At 40.5% G+C, this 15,540-nt stretch overlaps 1 protein-coding gene across 1 annotated transcript in view; it reads left to right on the top strand.

Annotated features, from left to right (window-relative positions):
- The first annotated feature begins 7,431 nt into the window (after positions 1-7,431).
- Positions 7,432-15,540, top strand: part of mfng (MFNG O-fucosylpeptide 3-beta-N-acetylglucosaminyltransferase) — a 33,309-nt gene continuing 25,200 nt past the window's right edge. Inside the window, 3 exon segments of the mRNA XM_085162141.1 lie at positions 7,432-8,060; positions 8,062-8,210; positions 14,823-14,867. Coding sequence (XP_085018267.1) covers positions 7,822-8,060; positions 8,062-8,210; positions 14,823-14,867 — 433 coding nt within the window. The 5' untranslated portion in view covers positions 7,432-7,821.

Here is a 15,540-nt window from a genome sequence, read left to right as displayed (position 1 = left end):
TCACTCAAAATCACACAGATGCAAACTTTTACTGGGTAAAGTGCCATTTATCTAAGGATGCCAGAAACCTTTGAAACAAAATCAATGTCTTTACGTCACTTCCACAGTAGCAATAGACATTCGCTTTAAATATGGCCCCTATCAATACTGTTCTTGGGCTGTAATTAACCTAAACTGATGATGGTGATTCAGGATGACCTTCTTTTATGTTAAGGGTCACTTTTTGTGTTGACCAAAGTACTGGTCATCCTTTCTTTTTCATTTCTTTTTCTTTCAAATTGCTTTTCCTGGAAGAACTGGGCGAAAGTCTTGTCACTCCCAAGATCCAGAGGCGAGTCAGACTAGCTTGATCCCCAGTAGCTGTAGCTGTCATTGAAAAAGTCAAGTCTGCACCATCTAACCAATCTGCAATCGATCCAGTGTGGTGGTAAGACTACACACCTTTGGCCCAGGGGTCACAAGTTTGATTCCCACCCGTTCCTGGCTAGACCCCCATGCTTAATACCAACTGCTGGAATGGCGAGGCTATGTCTGCAGCTCGGACACAAGAGTTTTGCTACATGTTGTACTCTGTATAATTGTGTATGTGACAAATAAAGGTTGTTTGTTGTTAGATACAGGTGTGGGCCACTTCTGATCTATGTAAGATTTGCCAGTGGTGTATTAATCAAGCTGTGTAAAGCCCAAAGTATCACAGACTAAGCAAAATGTGTTTGCCAACTTGGTCTGGGTTTTTTCAGCGTACCTTTGTAAACTCTAAAGATAAATAAATGTTACTCATTTCTAATTTTTCTGAAATATTATATATAAATAGCATAAACCTCTAAAATTTTAACATCTGTTAAAATATTTTTAACTTGTAAAAAAGGTTATTTTTCTGTGAGGCCCTTTAAAAAGAGAAGCTTTAACTAAAATATAGATCAACAGCCATCAGTGAATTTCAGTTGATCAGTCGGTCAGATTGTGCAGTCGTTGAATGTGGTGGCAGTGACATCTAGTGGCAACACTCTGCACATCCACGAGGCTTATGCAAAGGCAGAATAGTTTTATTAACACTACAGCTTGTGGCGGACATGGAGTAGAAATGGACAAGCTAACACATGAGGTTGGGAAGGGGTCTCCATAGACTATCATGTTCACACCGGATACTGCGGTCTACAGTGAAAGCGGGAAGCAGGTGAAAGAAAACCTGGGGATGTGGAGGAATGCTCTGGAGAGAAGAGAAATGAAATGAAATCGAAGCAACAGAGAATAAGTGTGTGAATGAGAGAGAGGGAGGTGTGACAGTGAAGGTATATGAGGTTAAATACCTGGAGACAAACATCCAAAGCAACAGATAGTGCAGAGGAGAGGTGAGGAAGAGTCTGCAGGCAGGGTAGAGGTGGTGGAGATGAGTGTCAGGGGTGATTTGTGACAGAAGCATAGCAGCACAAGGGAAGGTTTACAAACTGATAGTTGGGTCTGATGTGGTGTATTGTTTGGAGATGGTGGCACTGACTAAAGGACAGGAAGCTGAGCGGGAGATGGGCAGAACTGGAATGACACCACTGGATTGCCTGCTCCTCTTTGACAACCCTCAGTATACAGAAGTGCGCACAGCCCTGAAATGGTTATTAGAAGGTTTAGCAGCGCCCTCTGCTGACATGGTGCTATATCACAGACTCACTGCTTATTTTTCACATAAATTCAGTAAATCTTCTCTTTTTAAAAATATTTCTTAATACCTAAATATGGCAATGCAAATTACAAATGGTAATAGATGTGTGGCACTGATCTTACACATCTGCCAGGCACCATGTATTGAAGTCAGTGCCAGATAATAAAATGAACATATTTACTATCTGAGAGCATATTTATATCTGAGTGTGCATTTGAATAGAATAGAATTGAATAGAATAGAATTCAACTTTATTGTCATTGCACATGTCACAAGTAGAAGGCAACGAAATGCAGTTTGCATCCATCCAGAAGTGCTTTAGCCATAATATAGATAAATTACAAAATATATATTAGCAGTAATATAGGTATATAGATGTATTACAGAAATGGGTCTATTATGGGTATGTTTCAATGTACACGGTATGAAGGTATGTTATGAATATGCTATAACTATAAGTTATAACATATTTATTTGTTTCCATAAGTTAGACAATAGATGGATAATACCTGAGTTATAGTGAAAGTGCACGTGACTTTTACATGCTTCATTATTGTAATGTATCATGATTAAATTAACCAGAAACAGTGTGGCTTTATTGTGTCATTATAAAAAAAGAAGAAACTGGGTAGTTAGTTGAATGTTGTCTGCAATGTGACTGTTTTTTTAAATTTTGAACTGAATGTCAGCAGCAGTTCAGCAGCAGACTGAAGGTTAAGAGAGAGGGCTTTACAGGTACTTAAGCTCTGTGCGTGCAGCCACACACACACACACACACACACACACACACACACACACACACACACACACACACACACACACACACACACACAGGTCAGGTCATTTTACCTGCCTCTAGTGTTAAGTGGTTCCCTTTGCAGGGTTTTGTTTGTCAGTGGGACCTTAGATTAGTGCTGTAAGCTCGTTAAAAGCACTGATATGTGGGGAACGTCTGGCTATCCACATTAGGACAGAAATAGCTGCCTTAGTAAAGCTTCCTCTTCATTGATGTGCTGTCATTTTCCAATTTTTATTTATCCTTCATTTGTTTCAGTAGCTGTTAAACAACCATTAAAATCTTCGTATTTAAAAACCTGAATTTCGAATCTGATGTCCAGATTAATTAAAATGTAAAATTAATGCCTGGCCTCTAAAGACTCTTTCTTAGTTCTTTAAACTTTCTCATCTGCATGTTTGTGATTTTTTTCTCCAATCTGAATTCTTGAGTTCAGTCCAAGTCAGTGTCTGACTCTGAGCTCAGAGCAGGCAGAGAGACAAAGCCCTGAAAGAGGGTCTGGTCCCTTGACTCCCCTGGCTCTTTGTTCAAAGTGGGGCCGCGATGTACTTACTTAGAAAGAGCACTTTTCAGCTAGGCCGTAAGGCGATCCTGGGTCTTTCCTGGCCAGGGTGTGCCTTGGGCGTCTCTGGTTTACCTGCGGGACCAGGAGGAGTGGGTTGGGGGGTGGGTGGGCTGGTCCTCTCTGCGTCAGGTAGCAGTGGGGAAAAGGAAAACAGGTGGTCAGTAGAAGAGGGGAGCGAGAGAGAGAGAGAGAGGCTGAGAGAAGGGAGGGGGGTTGGAGGGATGGATGTAAGGTGAGAACGCTGAGAAAGGACAAATAAACAAAGGTGGCGATGAGGGTCTGAGGTGAATTAATTGTATCAACCTTTCTCTCTTTGGCGACAGTCTCCAGAGAGAGCAGCCCAGGAAACAGCACACTATAAGCTTAGACCCAGAGATTGATGGTTGCTCTCCAAAAACAAAAGTGAACATCTTGTTTTGTCTTGTTTCGATTCTGCTTCAGAAAAATATAAGACATGGCCCAAAAAAGATCAAGTGAAGAAGATTCACAACAGATAAAAATTATTTCAAATAAAGTTTTATCCTCCAAATTTATCAAATGTTTGAATTAGATTAGATTAGTTGCAGCAAAAGTTTAGAGATACATGGACAGTAAATGCGATTCTTTGCAAATCTGCTTCTAGTTTCTGAAAATGTGTTCGTTTTTCATGCAGCTAAAACACAACCAAGCCCTAACCCTAAATAATAGTTGGAAATGAGGAATGCTAAGAGCTTTTTTTGGTGTAATACTATTCCTGCCTTTTGAATCACACAGTTACATTAATATACACTCTGATTTTAGACACATCTCAGTGATAACTAAGGCAAACAAACAAAAAATGGCATCTTCATCCCTTTAAAAGGAAATCTACGACACAGTTAACTCTACAACCGGTGAGGAAAACTGATTACATCATGCGTCAGCTGTATACAGAGTGATATGACAAGTAAACATTTATTGTCAGCAGTGAACTGTCTTCACAGTTGGGATTGCCATAAAAACTGCTTCAGAAGTGCATAACACCCTCAGCATCATCTGGGTTAATTGTTAAACCAAGTAACTTAAATTCATTTTACATCGTGGGGCCACATACAGCCTGTTGGGATGTTTAGTGTGCTGGAGCAGTGAAACTGCTCTGTCTGCCAGTGTGAAAGGAACTTCAACTACACATTTAGTTGAGATGCTTTAATATGAGAAAAAGATGGTATAACAGTATTTTGTTTTTTCACACACTAAATAAATATAATGATGTAGTAATTGAAAGAAATGTGCCAACATAAGTCTTTGGGTGTAAACTGCAAAATATAAATGTGGAAAATTACATAAAACAGCTCCGTAGCTCATGGTCAGAGTGTGCTTAAAGCAGAAAGTTTCAGTTAATTCACAGAAAATGTCCTTTTTTAAATTTTTTTTTTTTTTTTAAATTTTGTTGAGTGGATGACGGGGTGGGTGCGGTTTTCTCTGTGGTGGGGTCGGGTGGGGTGTCCCGGGCTCTGTGGGGCCAGGCGGCGCTGCTGAACTGGGCCCCGGATGGGCCTGGGCCCCCTTTCCCTGGTGGGTTGCAGAGTATGGGGGTGCCTACTGGGGTCAGCGGGGGAGCTGGCACAGCTTCTCTCCACCCGAGGGAAAAGGGTAACACAACCTGGGTCTGGGTATAGTTTCCCCCTCCAGGAGCAAGGGTACCTAAACCTGGGGATTAGAGTACGCTTGGGGAGTGTGATTGTGTGTACAGTGTCTATTTATGTCTGTCTCCACATTGGGTGACTGCTGAATAATTGCATATGAGAGCATGAGGGTGGGAATGGATGTTTGTATCTGTGTGTGCCTGTTTGTCTGTGTCAATATGTCAGGTCGGGTATCAGATGCCACCTCTCTGGAGACATCTCAGGCCCTCCATGGTATGGAGGCCTATCTCCCCCCACCACTCCCCCTGCCAGTGGCAGACGCCCTCAGACATTGGTGGTTCTTTGTGTCCGGGGATGGGCATCCAGGTACCCACCGGCTCACTCCTGGTGGCTGCTTGTCAGGGCCTGGAGCCTGGGGCTCACTTGGGCCCCTTCGGGGGTGGGGTACCCTCTGCCTGGGGCTCGGTTACTCTGGCACAGCTGGCTGCTGGTGGAGGTCACGGGCACGTCACTGCAACCCCCCCTGGCTTCTGCTCCGTGGCTGCTGAGTGACCCCTCATCTGGGGCTCTCCTCAGCTCTTTCTGGGATAGTGGCGCAGCTGCCCCTCTGTTGGTCTTCCTTGGTCTCTTGTGTTCTGAGGGCCTCTGGATGTCTGGAGCCTGGATCTCCTCCATACCTGCTTCATGCCCTGGAGGACGGGGCTGTGGCTCCCCACACCCTCTAGCAGATCATTACATGAAGGAACCTTTTAAAAATAAGCGCGTTCATGCTCACAGGTGTACACACGGGTGCTCACACACACAAAATACACCCTTTTTGGCTCCTACCTCAAAGCACACTGTGCGCTGTCGATCATACGTGCTGCACAATAATATTTAATATTTAGTATTTACTGTTATATTCCCATAGATCATCATGATGTTGTTTATTATGTTGCTCTCTTTTTCTTTGCTTGTTTTCTCTTTTTTCTTTCTCAACAGGTGATCCAGGTGATTGATATTTGTATTTTTTGTCTGCTTGTTTTGTTGGTTTTTGTTTTTTGCCCTTTATCCCGTCCCTCTTCCCCGCTGTTTTTCTTTCCCTCTTTCTTTCTCCCTTTTCTTTTCCCCAATCAAGTCTGTCCCGTATTTAGCAAGTGAAAATAAAATAAAATAAACAATAAAAGGTGAATCAAATAGACCAATACGGCAAGGCTGGGATGGTCCATTTGGTAAAGTAAATCCATTGGGCATCTTTCTTTGCCTTTAGACAATAATTCTGATGGCAAAAGAACCAAACGGGACAGGCAACCCCCCCCCAAAAAACAAAAAAACCCCAAATATTTATAGCCAATTAAAAAGAAGAAAAGGGCACATGTCTGTTATTTGTTTGTTTTCTCCGTTGCTTCATTTCTTTGGTGTACTACGAATGGATGGAAAAGCTGTAAAAATAATTCCTTTATATATATATATATATATATATATATATATATATATATATATATATATATATATATATATATATATATGTTTATGTGTTTGATTATTTACTTATTACTTGCAGTTACTGAAATTACAACAACAAAAAAACCCCTGCTTACTATCTACCATTTAAAATAAAAACAAACAAGTATGAAATAGACAACAGAAAATATCTGTCAGCATATGCAGGTCCACTTTAAAACAGAGCATCTTCAAAGCTGCGCTGTTTTAAAGTGGACCTGTGATTTTAATAAAGCAGGATATTGTATACAGTGGATAAGAGATGGTGAAATAACGGCATTGTTAGCAGAAGAAAGAGTCCCATCTCCTCTGTGTTTGTTGTAATCCAGTCTTCTCTGTTTGGTGTTGTTGTTGCTACTCAAACTATGTTTCTTTCCTTTCAAACTGTAGGTCCTTCCTGCTTTTATGAAAACATGGCAGTAAATATGATTGAGTTGTGATTCCTCTGAAGGCTCCTTTTGGCCATGTATTGCCAGTTGTTGTAGCACACATCAGAGCTGTTTACTGCATGTTACAAAACCATACTGATGTTTTGAGTTAGGAGGACTCAGTTAACACAATGTGGACATAGCTCTTTCAAAGTGGGTCTCCTCAATGTCAGAGGTAGTAGACCGGAATGGCTTGGTTGACCAGGAGTGGTTGTGGTTCAGGAAGTTAAGCAGGCCATCTGCTGATCAGCAGGTTGGTGGTTTGAGTCCTGGCTGCTTCAGTCTGCATGCTAAAATGGTTTGTTGGAGAAGTTCCTTGGACTGGCAACGTTAGTTAGAAAGCACTTAGACAAAACATACCTTTTTCAAATTAGATATATTGTATAAAGTACTTTGAGTCCTCAAGAGGAGTAGAAAAGTGCTCTGTATTTTATTTTGAAAGATTCACCCCTGTTCTTGAAGCACAGCTTCCTGCTGTGTTCGATAATAGATGCAGATCATTGTTCTTTTGTGAATGTCAGTCCTGACAGACAGTCTTGCCTACTGTTTGCTGTCAGGAAGCTCATTTTCATACACATATAGGGACTTTCTGAAGAGTCGGAATGTTTGTAAATGACAAAAAGCTATGTTGTCATTTTAAGGAATTAAAAAAAAATCTTTAAACTGTCTTTTCCACTTTGCTGTTATTTGCGTTGCCTCAAAATGTTAACTTTTTTTTTTTGCATTTTGAAGTACACCTACAAGAGAAACAGGGGTTCAAAAAGCAAAGTAAACGTCAAGTAACGTCAAGTGTCGTGATATCCTGCTGTGTCTTGTACCCCTGATATGACGCATGTTTAAGCTGCTATGCAGATCCTCACCGGATGTGCTTTATTTTGACAGCGGCGGGAGGAAATATTATTACCTGGTTCCTTGTGGCTTGACAGTGGCGACAGCGCAGAACTGCAAGTGGAAAGTCAAATACATCTTTGCGCTTCTGGCTTTTTGCACAAAATGAGAGGAAATGCGAGTTTTTGCCTATGTGATCACAGCAGACACGAGTTAGACCCTGATCGTGTGCGTGACTGACACGACTCTGAAACTGAGCTGCACTTGTGAGAATTATTAGTAATTGGGCCATTCAGGAACTGTAAAAAAGGAGGAAGACGAAGAAGTGATGGAGGACCTGCTACGAAATTAACCCAGAACTTAAAAAAATGACGTTGATTTTAAATAAGGGCGCTAAGAGCACGTTTTAAATGACCTACAACATTTAACTGAGTTTTTTTTTTAATTTATTTTGCTTTACCATGCGTAACAGATGGATACGCCGGAGGTTGCTTGTCTTAATTTTCACCTTCTTCATCATTCTCTACGTGGATTTTCAGCTTCGAACCAGCAGCCTTCCCAAAGTTATAGTGGTTCACCATCCATCACCCGGTGCGATCCACCACCGGACCATCCAGCAGGCTACCTTCCTGGTCAAGGACGCGCAGAACCCGGCGAAAAGTACCAGAAGCAGCGGCGAAACAGCATTGGCCGATGGGAGATCGCTCGGTGCCCGAGGACGCACATGTCAGCCAGCCCGAATTGAAGGTGGAGGACGTTTACATAGCTGTGAAAACCACCGGGAGGTTCCACAAGACGCGCCTCGCGCTTCTTTTGGAGACCTGGATCTCCAGAACCAAAGCGCACGTGAGTGTGATGTCTGTTTCCTGAAACATCTTACTCTTCTCATCACACAGCAGCTCCTGATTCAAGTAAACCACCAGATTTTTTAAAAAGATTTAAACTCTGTCCTATATTAGTAGAACATTCGTTTAAAAAAATATTTACGCAATCACAGGAAGCTGTTGATAACCGAACCCGGTGAACAAAACAGATAAAAGAGGAAACTCCAATGCATTTATTAATCCTATAATGGTATGACAGAATGAAACTGTTATAACACGGAAAGCTCAAGAGTTTAATTTCTTAGAAATATTTCAGGCAAAACAAAGAAGAAAAAAGTAAACATGTGATCTCTCAAACCATGTGCCATGACTCTAAAGATGAAGTGAAAACACTCACTTCCTTTCTGCTCTGGTGCTGCAGGTCTGATGGCTCATTAAAGTTAAATTTCGTTTATTTTGTTTATCACTTCATGCTAGTGGGACAAGTGTGAAAAACACCCCAAACAAACAGAGAGTAACATAAAAAAATCTGTTCTTTTTTGGTTTTACAGTCTGCACGTCTCACTTCACGACTATGTAAGGGTCTATTTTTAAATATTGGCATAGAGTGTCAAACCTGTTGGAAAGCCTGATCTGTGAGGTATTGGGTATTCAGCTGAAAAGTCTTTTGCTACAGCTCATCCAACATTTTGAACATACAACAGTGGTGGTACTTGTGGTGCAGAATTTCAAAGAGGTTTGGGACATTTTTTTCACCCTTTTCCTTCATCTGGGTAATTTCTGTTACTATACTTAGGAAACTAGTTACTGGCATGTATACAATACAATATATTTATTTTTTCAGGAACATATCTATCTTATACTTCAGTGCCATCAGCCTAAAGATGTTTGAGTTGTCTGAACCTGACCTTTAAATCAGACTTCCTTTAGGTTCTGGAAACAATCCAAGTTACTCTGAGTCGCTTGTATCGGCTTAGAGGTTTTCATTGAACACTGTGCCTGTTTGTGTGTCAGTGCTGTCAATTATGCAAGTCAGTGAGCAATTTCACTATTTAGAATTCCAGGATTCTTCTATTTAAATACACACATACAGTGTACAGAGTGTACATACAGAGTTCATTTCCTTTTTGACACCAGATGAAAGAGCTGAGGAAGCACATTTCTGTTAGCTTCTTTTCTTTTCACATCTCGGAGCGCTGAAAGACTTTTTTAAAGACGCCTTGGTTTATACCCTTCCTCTTTCTCTTTGCAAACACAAAACAAAAGTTGCTTTAGCGTTTGTCGATGGTAGTGCCTGCACACAGTGACACACACACACACACACACACACACACACACACACACAGAGGCCCTATATTTATTTATCTCTTTCTCTCTATATATGTATATCTATAGCTACACAATGGCACAAAGATGCAACTACACACCCAGTGGTAGATGAAAACATACAGACGCATACACAGGAAGCTGCGCAGGCAGGCTGTCTCAGCCGAGGGGGAAGCAGCCGCCGTGTAGTGACTCTGTTAACAATACTAAAACGGAAGCTAGTCATAGAAAAGGAAATGTAGGTGCTGATTGCAAGAACAGAATGAACCCATACCCACATATGCTTACACACACACACAACACACACACACACACGCGCACACACACACACACACACAACACACACACACACACACACACCTGGGGTGAAATGTCAACCAACTTGGCAGCAGCTTCCACAAAATATTGAAGCTAATCTGCTTAGACCTGGAAGCAGACAGAAACTGTCTCCATGACAGCAGCTGGCAACAGCTTGTTGGAAGCCCTAAAACAGTAAATACATTGTGATAATCCCTAATATGATCTTGGCCTCAGTCTAGCTTTGGATCTTCAAAAAATTAAATTCTATCACATCTTGCAGCACCAACAACAGAAATGATCTCAGAGGTGGAAACAGATATAAGGGGATGGAGAAATGGCTAACATCTTTAATGACCAATTTAGACATTTGGAGTAAAGAAAACAGAGAAACAACAAGCTACAATGATACTAGTAGCTTTCTGAGGTATACATTGATGGTAAAGTCCTTTAAGAAGCAGGTAATGCTTCATGGCAGCCATGTTGAAATGCTCCAAGCTTTAATTTTAGTGGTTTCTGGGACATAAAAACTAAAACAGCTCATTAATTTGGAAGTTATACTACTGTCACTATCCCCTTTAAAGTGTGCAATGTACTCTTACGTCTCTGGTAGCGCTTTAAGCTAAAGGCTAGCATCATCATGGTAGCATGCTTTCAGTTGCAGTAATAACAAGATATCATTGTTTACAATGCTATAATACTAACATTGTTGATTAGCACAAAACAGCTAATCAGCAACAGCTGAGGCTGAAGGGAATGTTTTATGCTAAAAGTTAGAAATTTTGGCCTCATGGTGGCGCAAGAGGACAAGTGAGGAGGATTTCAATCATTAAAATGTTTTGTTCCTGTAACGAGAATATCTGTCGACCTTAAACACTCTATGGCTATGTATCCAGTAGAAGCTGAGATATTTCACATTCAGAGTGGAAAGTTTGATCTGGAGTGATGCACAGAGAAGAATTATCTCATTAAAAATTTAAAGCAAACCATCAAAAAAGTTTTCGAATAGTTGTTACACTGTAAAATGAGCAATCTAGAAAGGTGGAGTTTTTCAGGAGTATAAATGTTGAGGAAAATATATCGTCAAAGCACAAGTGTTATGGTATTAAATTTCCTGCTTTTAAGATATATCTCAGTATATGAAGGATTATGACACACGAATGCCCCTAACTACTGAGCAGCATAAACCAAAAACAGGAGAGCATCTCATTTTAAAAGCTACAACAAATCATCATCTCAGGTCCCAAACTTGCAGATTGCCAAAAGAAGAAGTGATGCAACACAATGGTAAACATGCCCCTGTCTCTTTATTTTATAAATGTTTAAAATCACATTTTAAACCATTTTAATCCAACAGGAAATTAGGATTTTTAACATTTGATATGTTTTGACTTCTGTTATTTCTGTTAAATAAATAGCTTGTTGTCTAATCGCCACCTGCATTCCAAAAATCCTCTGTCAGTCTTTTTTGGCTGTCGGTATTTTGGAGTTCAGCCTCTGCTGTCTGTACCACTGATGGTCTGATGTGTTTGGCCTCAGAGGAGCAGGCAGTTATTTGTTGAATGTGAAAGGTCATTAGGAGTAGTAATGCATTCATCAATACTTGTCAGTTCGACACTTAAAGCGCGTAAGGCTCCAAGTTGTGAGTCCGTTTAACTGCATTTTATTTGATTAAAAAGCACAATAAATTGCACAAATTAATTAAAAGTTTATCAGATTTTTTGCTATAATTTGTAATGAATAAACATATGAAATGAGTGAAATTGTTACAGGGGAGGAAAAAAACACATTTTAGAAAAATGCAGATCAAGCTAAATTGAAATGTAATATTGGATCACAAACACATTTCCACATGAGTGCCTTTTTTGTAGCGCATTATTCAGACACACGGTCATAAAAAATAATTAACTATGCTATAATAGATACAAAGTGCTACACTGTGTGTTGTTCCTTGACATAGTTGCCATCTTATAGACTAGTTTTATTAAATCATTGGTATTTCACTTTACAACTCTAAATTGTTAATGGAGATTAAATGTTTTATAGCTGAAACTAAGTTCACTGATAAAGCTATCGGATCTGTCGTTCAGATTATATATTGTGCACTTTTTAACTGCAATTTATTCTTGGTTTTGTTATTTCGGTTAGTTAGCATGCGAGAATGTTACCAGTCTCACATCAAGTGTAAAGCTGCATCCACGCAGGAAGTGAGTAGCAACAATGTTACAACCAAAGAAAGTGTTAAACTTTGTAGTAGTGTAGTCATTTTGTGTAGTAACGTCCACTGGTGTCCAACTTGTCAACTTCAAAGTGTGGATGGGGCAAAGGATTGAAGAATTAAGCTAGTAGCCTTGCATAGCACAATTACTAGAATCAGTACACCGCTAATAACAGCACCTCGACATACTGTATCTCATATCTTATTACTGGATTCAGAGGAATTTACATTGTTGTTACTTGTTGAATAACAACATATCCATCCACCTGTGGCTAAAGTGGTTTGTGTCCACTTATGTCTCCTGGCTGTGTTTCTGCTATGTTAAATAGTAAATGGATTGATTTCTTATTTTTATGCTTTTTACTGTACCAGAGCACTCAAAACGCTTTACACAACTTGTCTCATTCACCCATTCACCATTGTTAATAAATAGTTATTGCATGTGGCCTAAATCTTAATTTAATTTAACAATTTCATTTAGATTTTGAAGGCTAGCTGTGTGACCCTGTGCCTGGTTTCACAATTCAGATTTTTTCTTACTCCCAAAAGCTGCCATTGGTATCAGCGTCAGTTTGGCCATAACAATTATAGAATGATTTTGCCCCCTTCTACTCTCAACAAAGTTCCCATTCAAGCTTCTCAGAGTGCCACAGTCGAACAGGCTGAGCATCCAAATGTCCGATTCGGAAGCCAGATTATCCTCATCATACTACAAAGGAATCACTGAAATATTGATCAGAGCCCTTATTAAGATATATTGCAGTCATTTTGTGTCATGGGGTAGTACAAATCTTACTTAATAGCCCTTTAAGAGTGTGAAAAACAAGTTGAGATTTTATGCATTCCCGCCTGACCTCAGTGAAACGTCCCTGCAAACTGTTTACGAGCCGCTCCAACTCCACGCTCTGTCGTTTTCGTTCCTCGTCCCAGGCTGACTGATTTCAGTGCAGGTGCTTTAGTTTGAGTTATGGCCAGAGGTGGGAAACTAATTGTAATGGCAAAATTTTCTCTGGAGGATTTAGTGGCGTAGGTGGTGGTGGTGTCGTGATGATAGCGGGGGGGGGGGGGGGGGGGGGGGGGGGGAGGATTGATCCAGGTATCTCATTACTCCTCCTTCTCCTGCTTCAGTGATGGAGAGATGACAGGAAGGGATGAAAAAAGGTTAAAAAAGGCCTTTGGGAGAACTAGTGAGGGGCGGATAGAGCTTCAGCTGTATTAAGATGACCAAAGTAATGATTTAGAGGCTGTTCGATGTCACTTCAAGGGAGAACGGGAGAGAGAGCGAGAGGAATAGAGGATATAATAATTTCATTGATGGACTGGGATGCTATAATAAAACAGTGTACTTAAGAACAGATGAAGCTTTTCTCTTTGAATGCAGCGGAGAGGATATTATGGAGACTCGCTTTAATGTAAACACAGAGGAAAATACACATAATCACAGCTAGTAAAACAGTCAGACAGTGGGCCTGCCATTTTTAAACACATGAGTTTGCAAAGTTACCTCAAATTAACACTAGTAGGGCATTTCCCTGGAAGCTTACACAATTTTATAGACTGAAAATTAACTTACTGGATTAATTTTGGAGCTCTCGTTCACATTTTACCACTTCCCTCACAACTTTCTTTTGTAACATTTTTGCTAATTAATTACATTATAACAAGCAATTATTATTATTATAATGGTGTATGTTCATATTAACTGCTTCATACTGCTTGGTTTCACTGTTTTCTGCTATTGGCCATATACTGTGTGTACATGTATTAGTGCAACTGCAATCTACATACTGCTACACCTCCACGAGAGAGCGTGGTAGAGGAATGATGGAAGCAGTAACAGTGTTGAACAAGAGAAGCCTGCAAAAGAATAAATACTGACGAGTGCAGTGTTTTCAGTGCTCTGACGTCTTTCTGTAGGAGCGACAATGGTTTAAAGACAAAAAGGAAACAAAAGGCAAATGAGGCTCCTGGTGAATAACAGACGTGCTGAATATAGTTTCCCCAGAGACACTCACTGTGGCTCAACCAAAAGCAAAGCAAAAGAAAAGTTGCAACTTTGCTTATATCTGAGCATTTCTGCATTGTTGTGTTTTGTAAAACTGTAAATAATGAGGAAAAGAAGGGAAAAAAAACAGGTTGCATATTGGTGCAGTGGGGTGGCACCAGTCCACTTACAATGAGAATGTCAGGCCCCTTCCAGCTGGGGCCTTTCTGGGTGGAGTTTTGCATGTTCTCCTTGTGCCTGTGTGGGTTCTCTGTAAGTACTCCAGCTTCCTCTCACAGTCCAAAGACATGCATGCTAGGCTAATAGCTGATTGTACATTGACTGTTAGTGTAACTGGTCAGCCTCTATGTGACAGCCGGCCTGTGACAATAGAGCTGACATTTTCACACCACTAGATGTCAGTATTGCTCTTCTATCTATCTATCTATCTATCTATCTATCTATCTATCTATCTATCTATCTATCTATCTAGTGATCATGCCAAAGAATAACTGACTCAGCCATATCGTGCTGCTCTGACCCACTCTGGCTCATGATGCTGTGTGTGTATGTGTGTGTACAATGACTCATTGTTTTAGCTCACAGTAGGGAACCTTGTTTTTGTCACGTCACATTGCTCCATCACATTGAATCCCATTGATCCTTGTGAGTATATGATGTGTTGTGTTCTTGCTCTCTAATCAGAGTACTTTCAGGATGATGTGTTACAGATGTTGAGAAGAAGACAGATAAACAAGCTCCTGTTTTTAATTCCTTATCTTCTTTTATACTTTCCTTTTTTCTTTTGCATAGACGTTCATTTCACAGACACAGAGGATGTGGACCTAACTTCAGAAGGTAAGCAGCGATCTTGAATTCATTCACACAAACATTTAGATTTAAATCAGAAATTTATGTGGGCGCATGAAATGTGTCTTCCAATCCTATATGGATGTTTCTCAGATAATGCTGGAGCACACAACCTTAAATATGTAAGCTCATTCTCTGTTTCAAGATGACAATGCCACAGTGCACAAATGCAACACCACAGACATCAGGAAGACTTCTAATACTGACATGCACACAGGAATGAGATGAAGTGACCCATAACTCTTACCCAAGGCTATAGGATAACTAGGCAGCTGCCTTAGGCATCCCCTGTTGAAATATTTTGTTATTGCTCCTGAGCTGCCTCTTTAAAGTCTGCCACTAACACCCGCTGTCAAACACCATGCTCATACTGCAGCAATAAACATGTGACACAAAGGGGAGACTGCAGGCAGGCAGTTAAAGGACTCTCGACCAACAATCTGCAACGAGAATTTACATTAAAATCAGACATTTTGATATAATCGAGCAGCAATAAATCCAGATGTGCCCAGATGTTGTGAGAGTCACCAAAATGAATGCAACGTAACCTCACAGGAGCTGAAGTTGTGTTTTTGGAAGTCTTTTTTTCCCCCTAAGAGTATTAGGAAGGATGAATATGAGCGTGGCCCATACAGAGAGAGGCGCATGCATTTACTCATGT

This window comes from Neolamprologus multifasciatus, chromosome 6 (genome assembly GCF_963576455.1).
Source record: "Neolamprologus multifasciatus chromosome 6, fNeoMul1.2, whole genome shotgun sequence".
Taxonomy (NCBI): domain Eukaryota; kingdom Metazoa; phylum Chordata; class Actinopteri; order Cichliformes; family Cichlidae; genus Neolamprologus; species Neolamprologus multifasciatus.
This window is presented reverse-complemented; position numbering and strand designations above follow the sequence as displayed.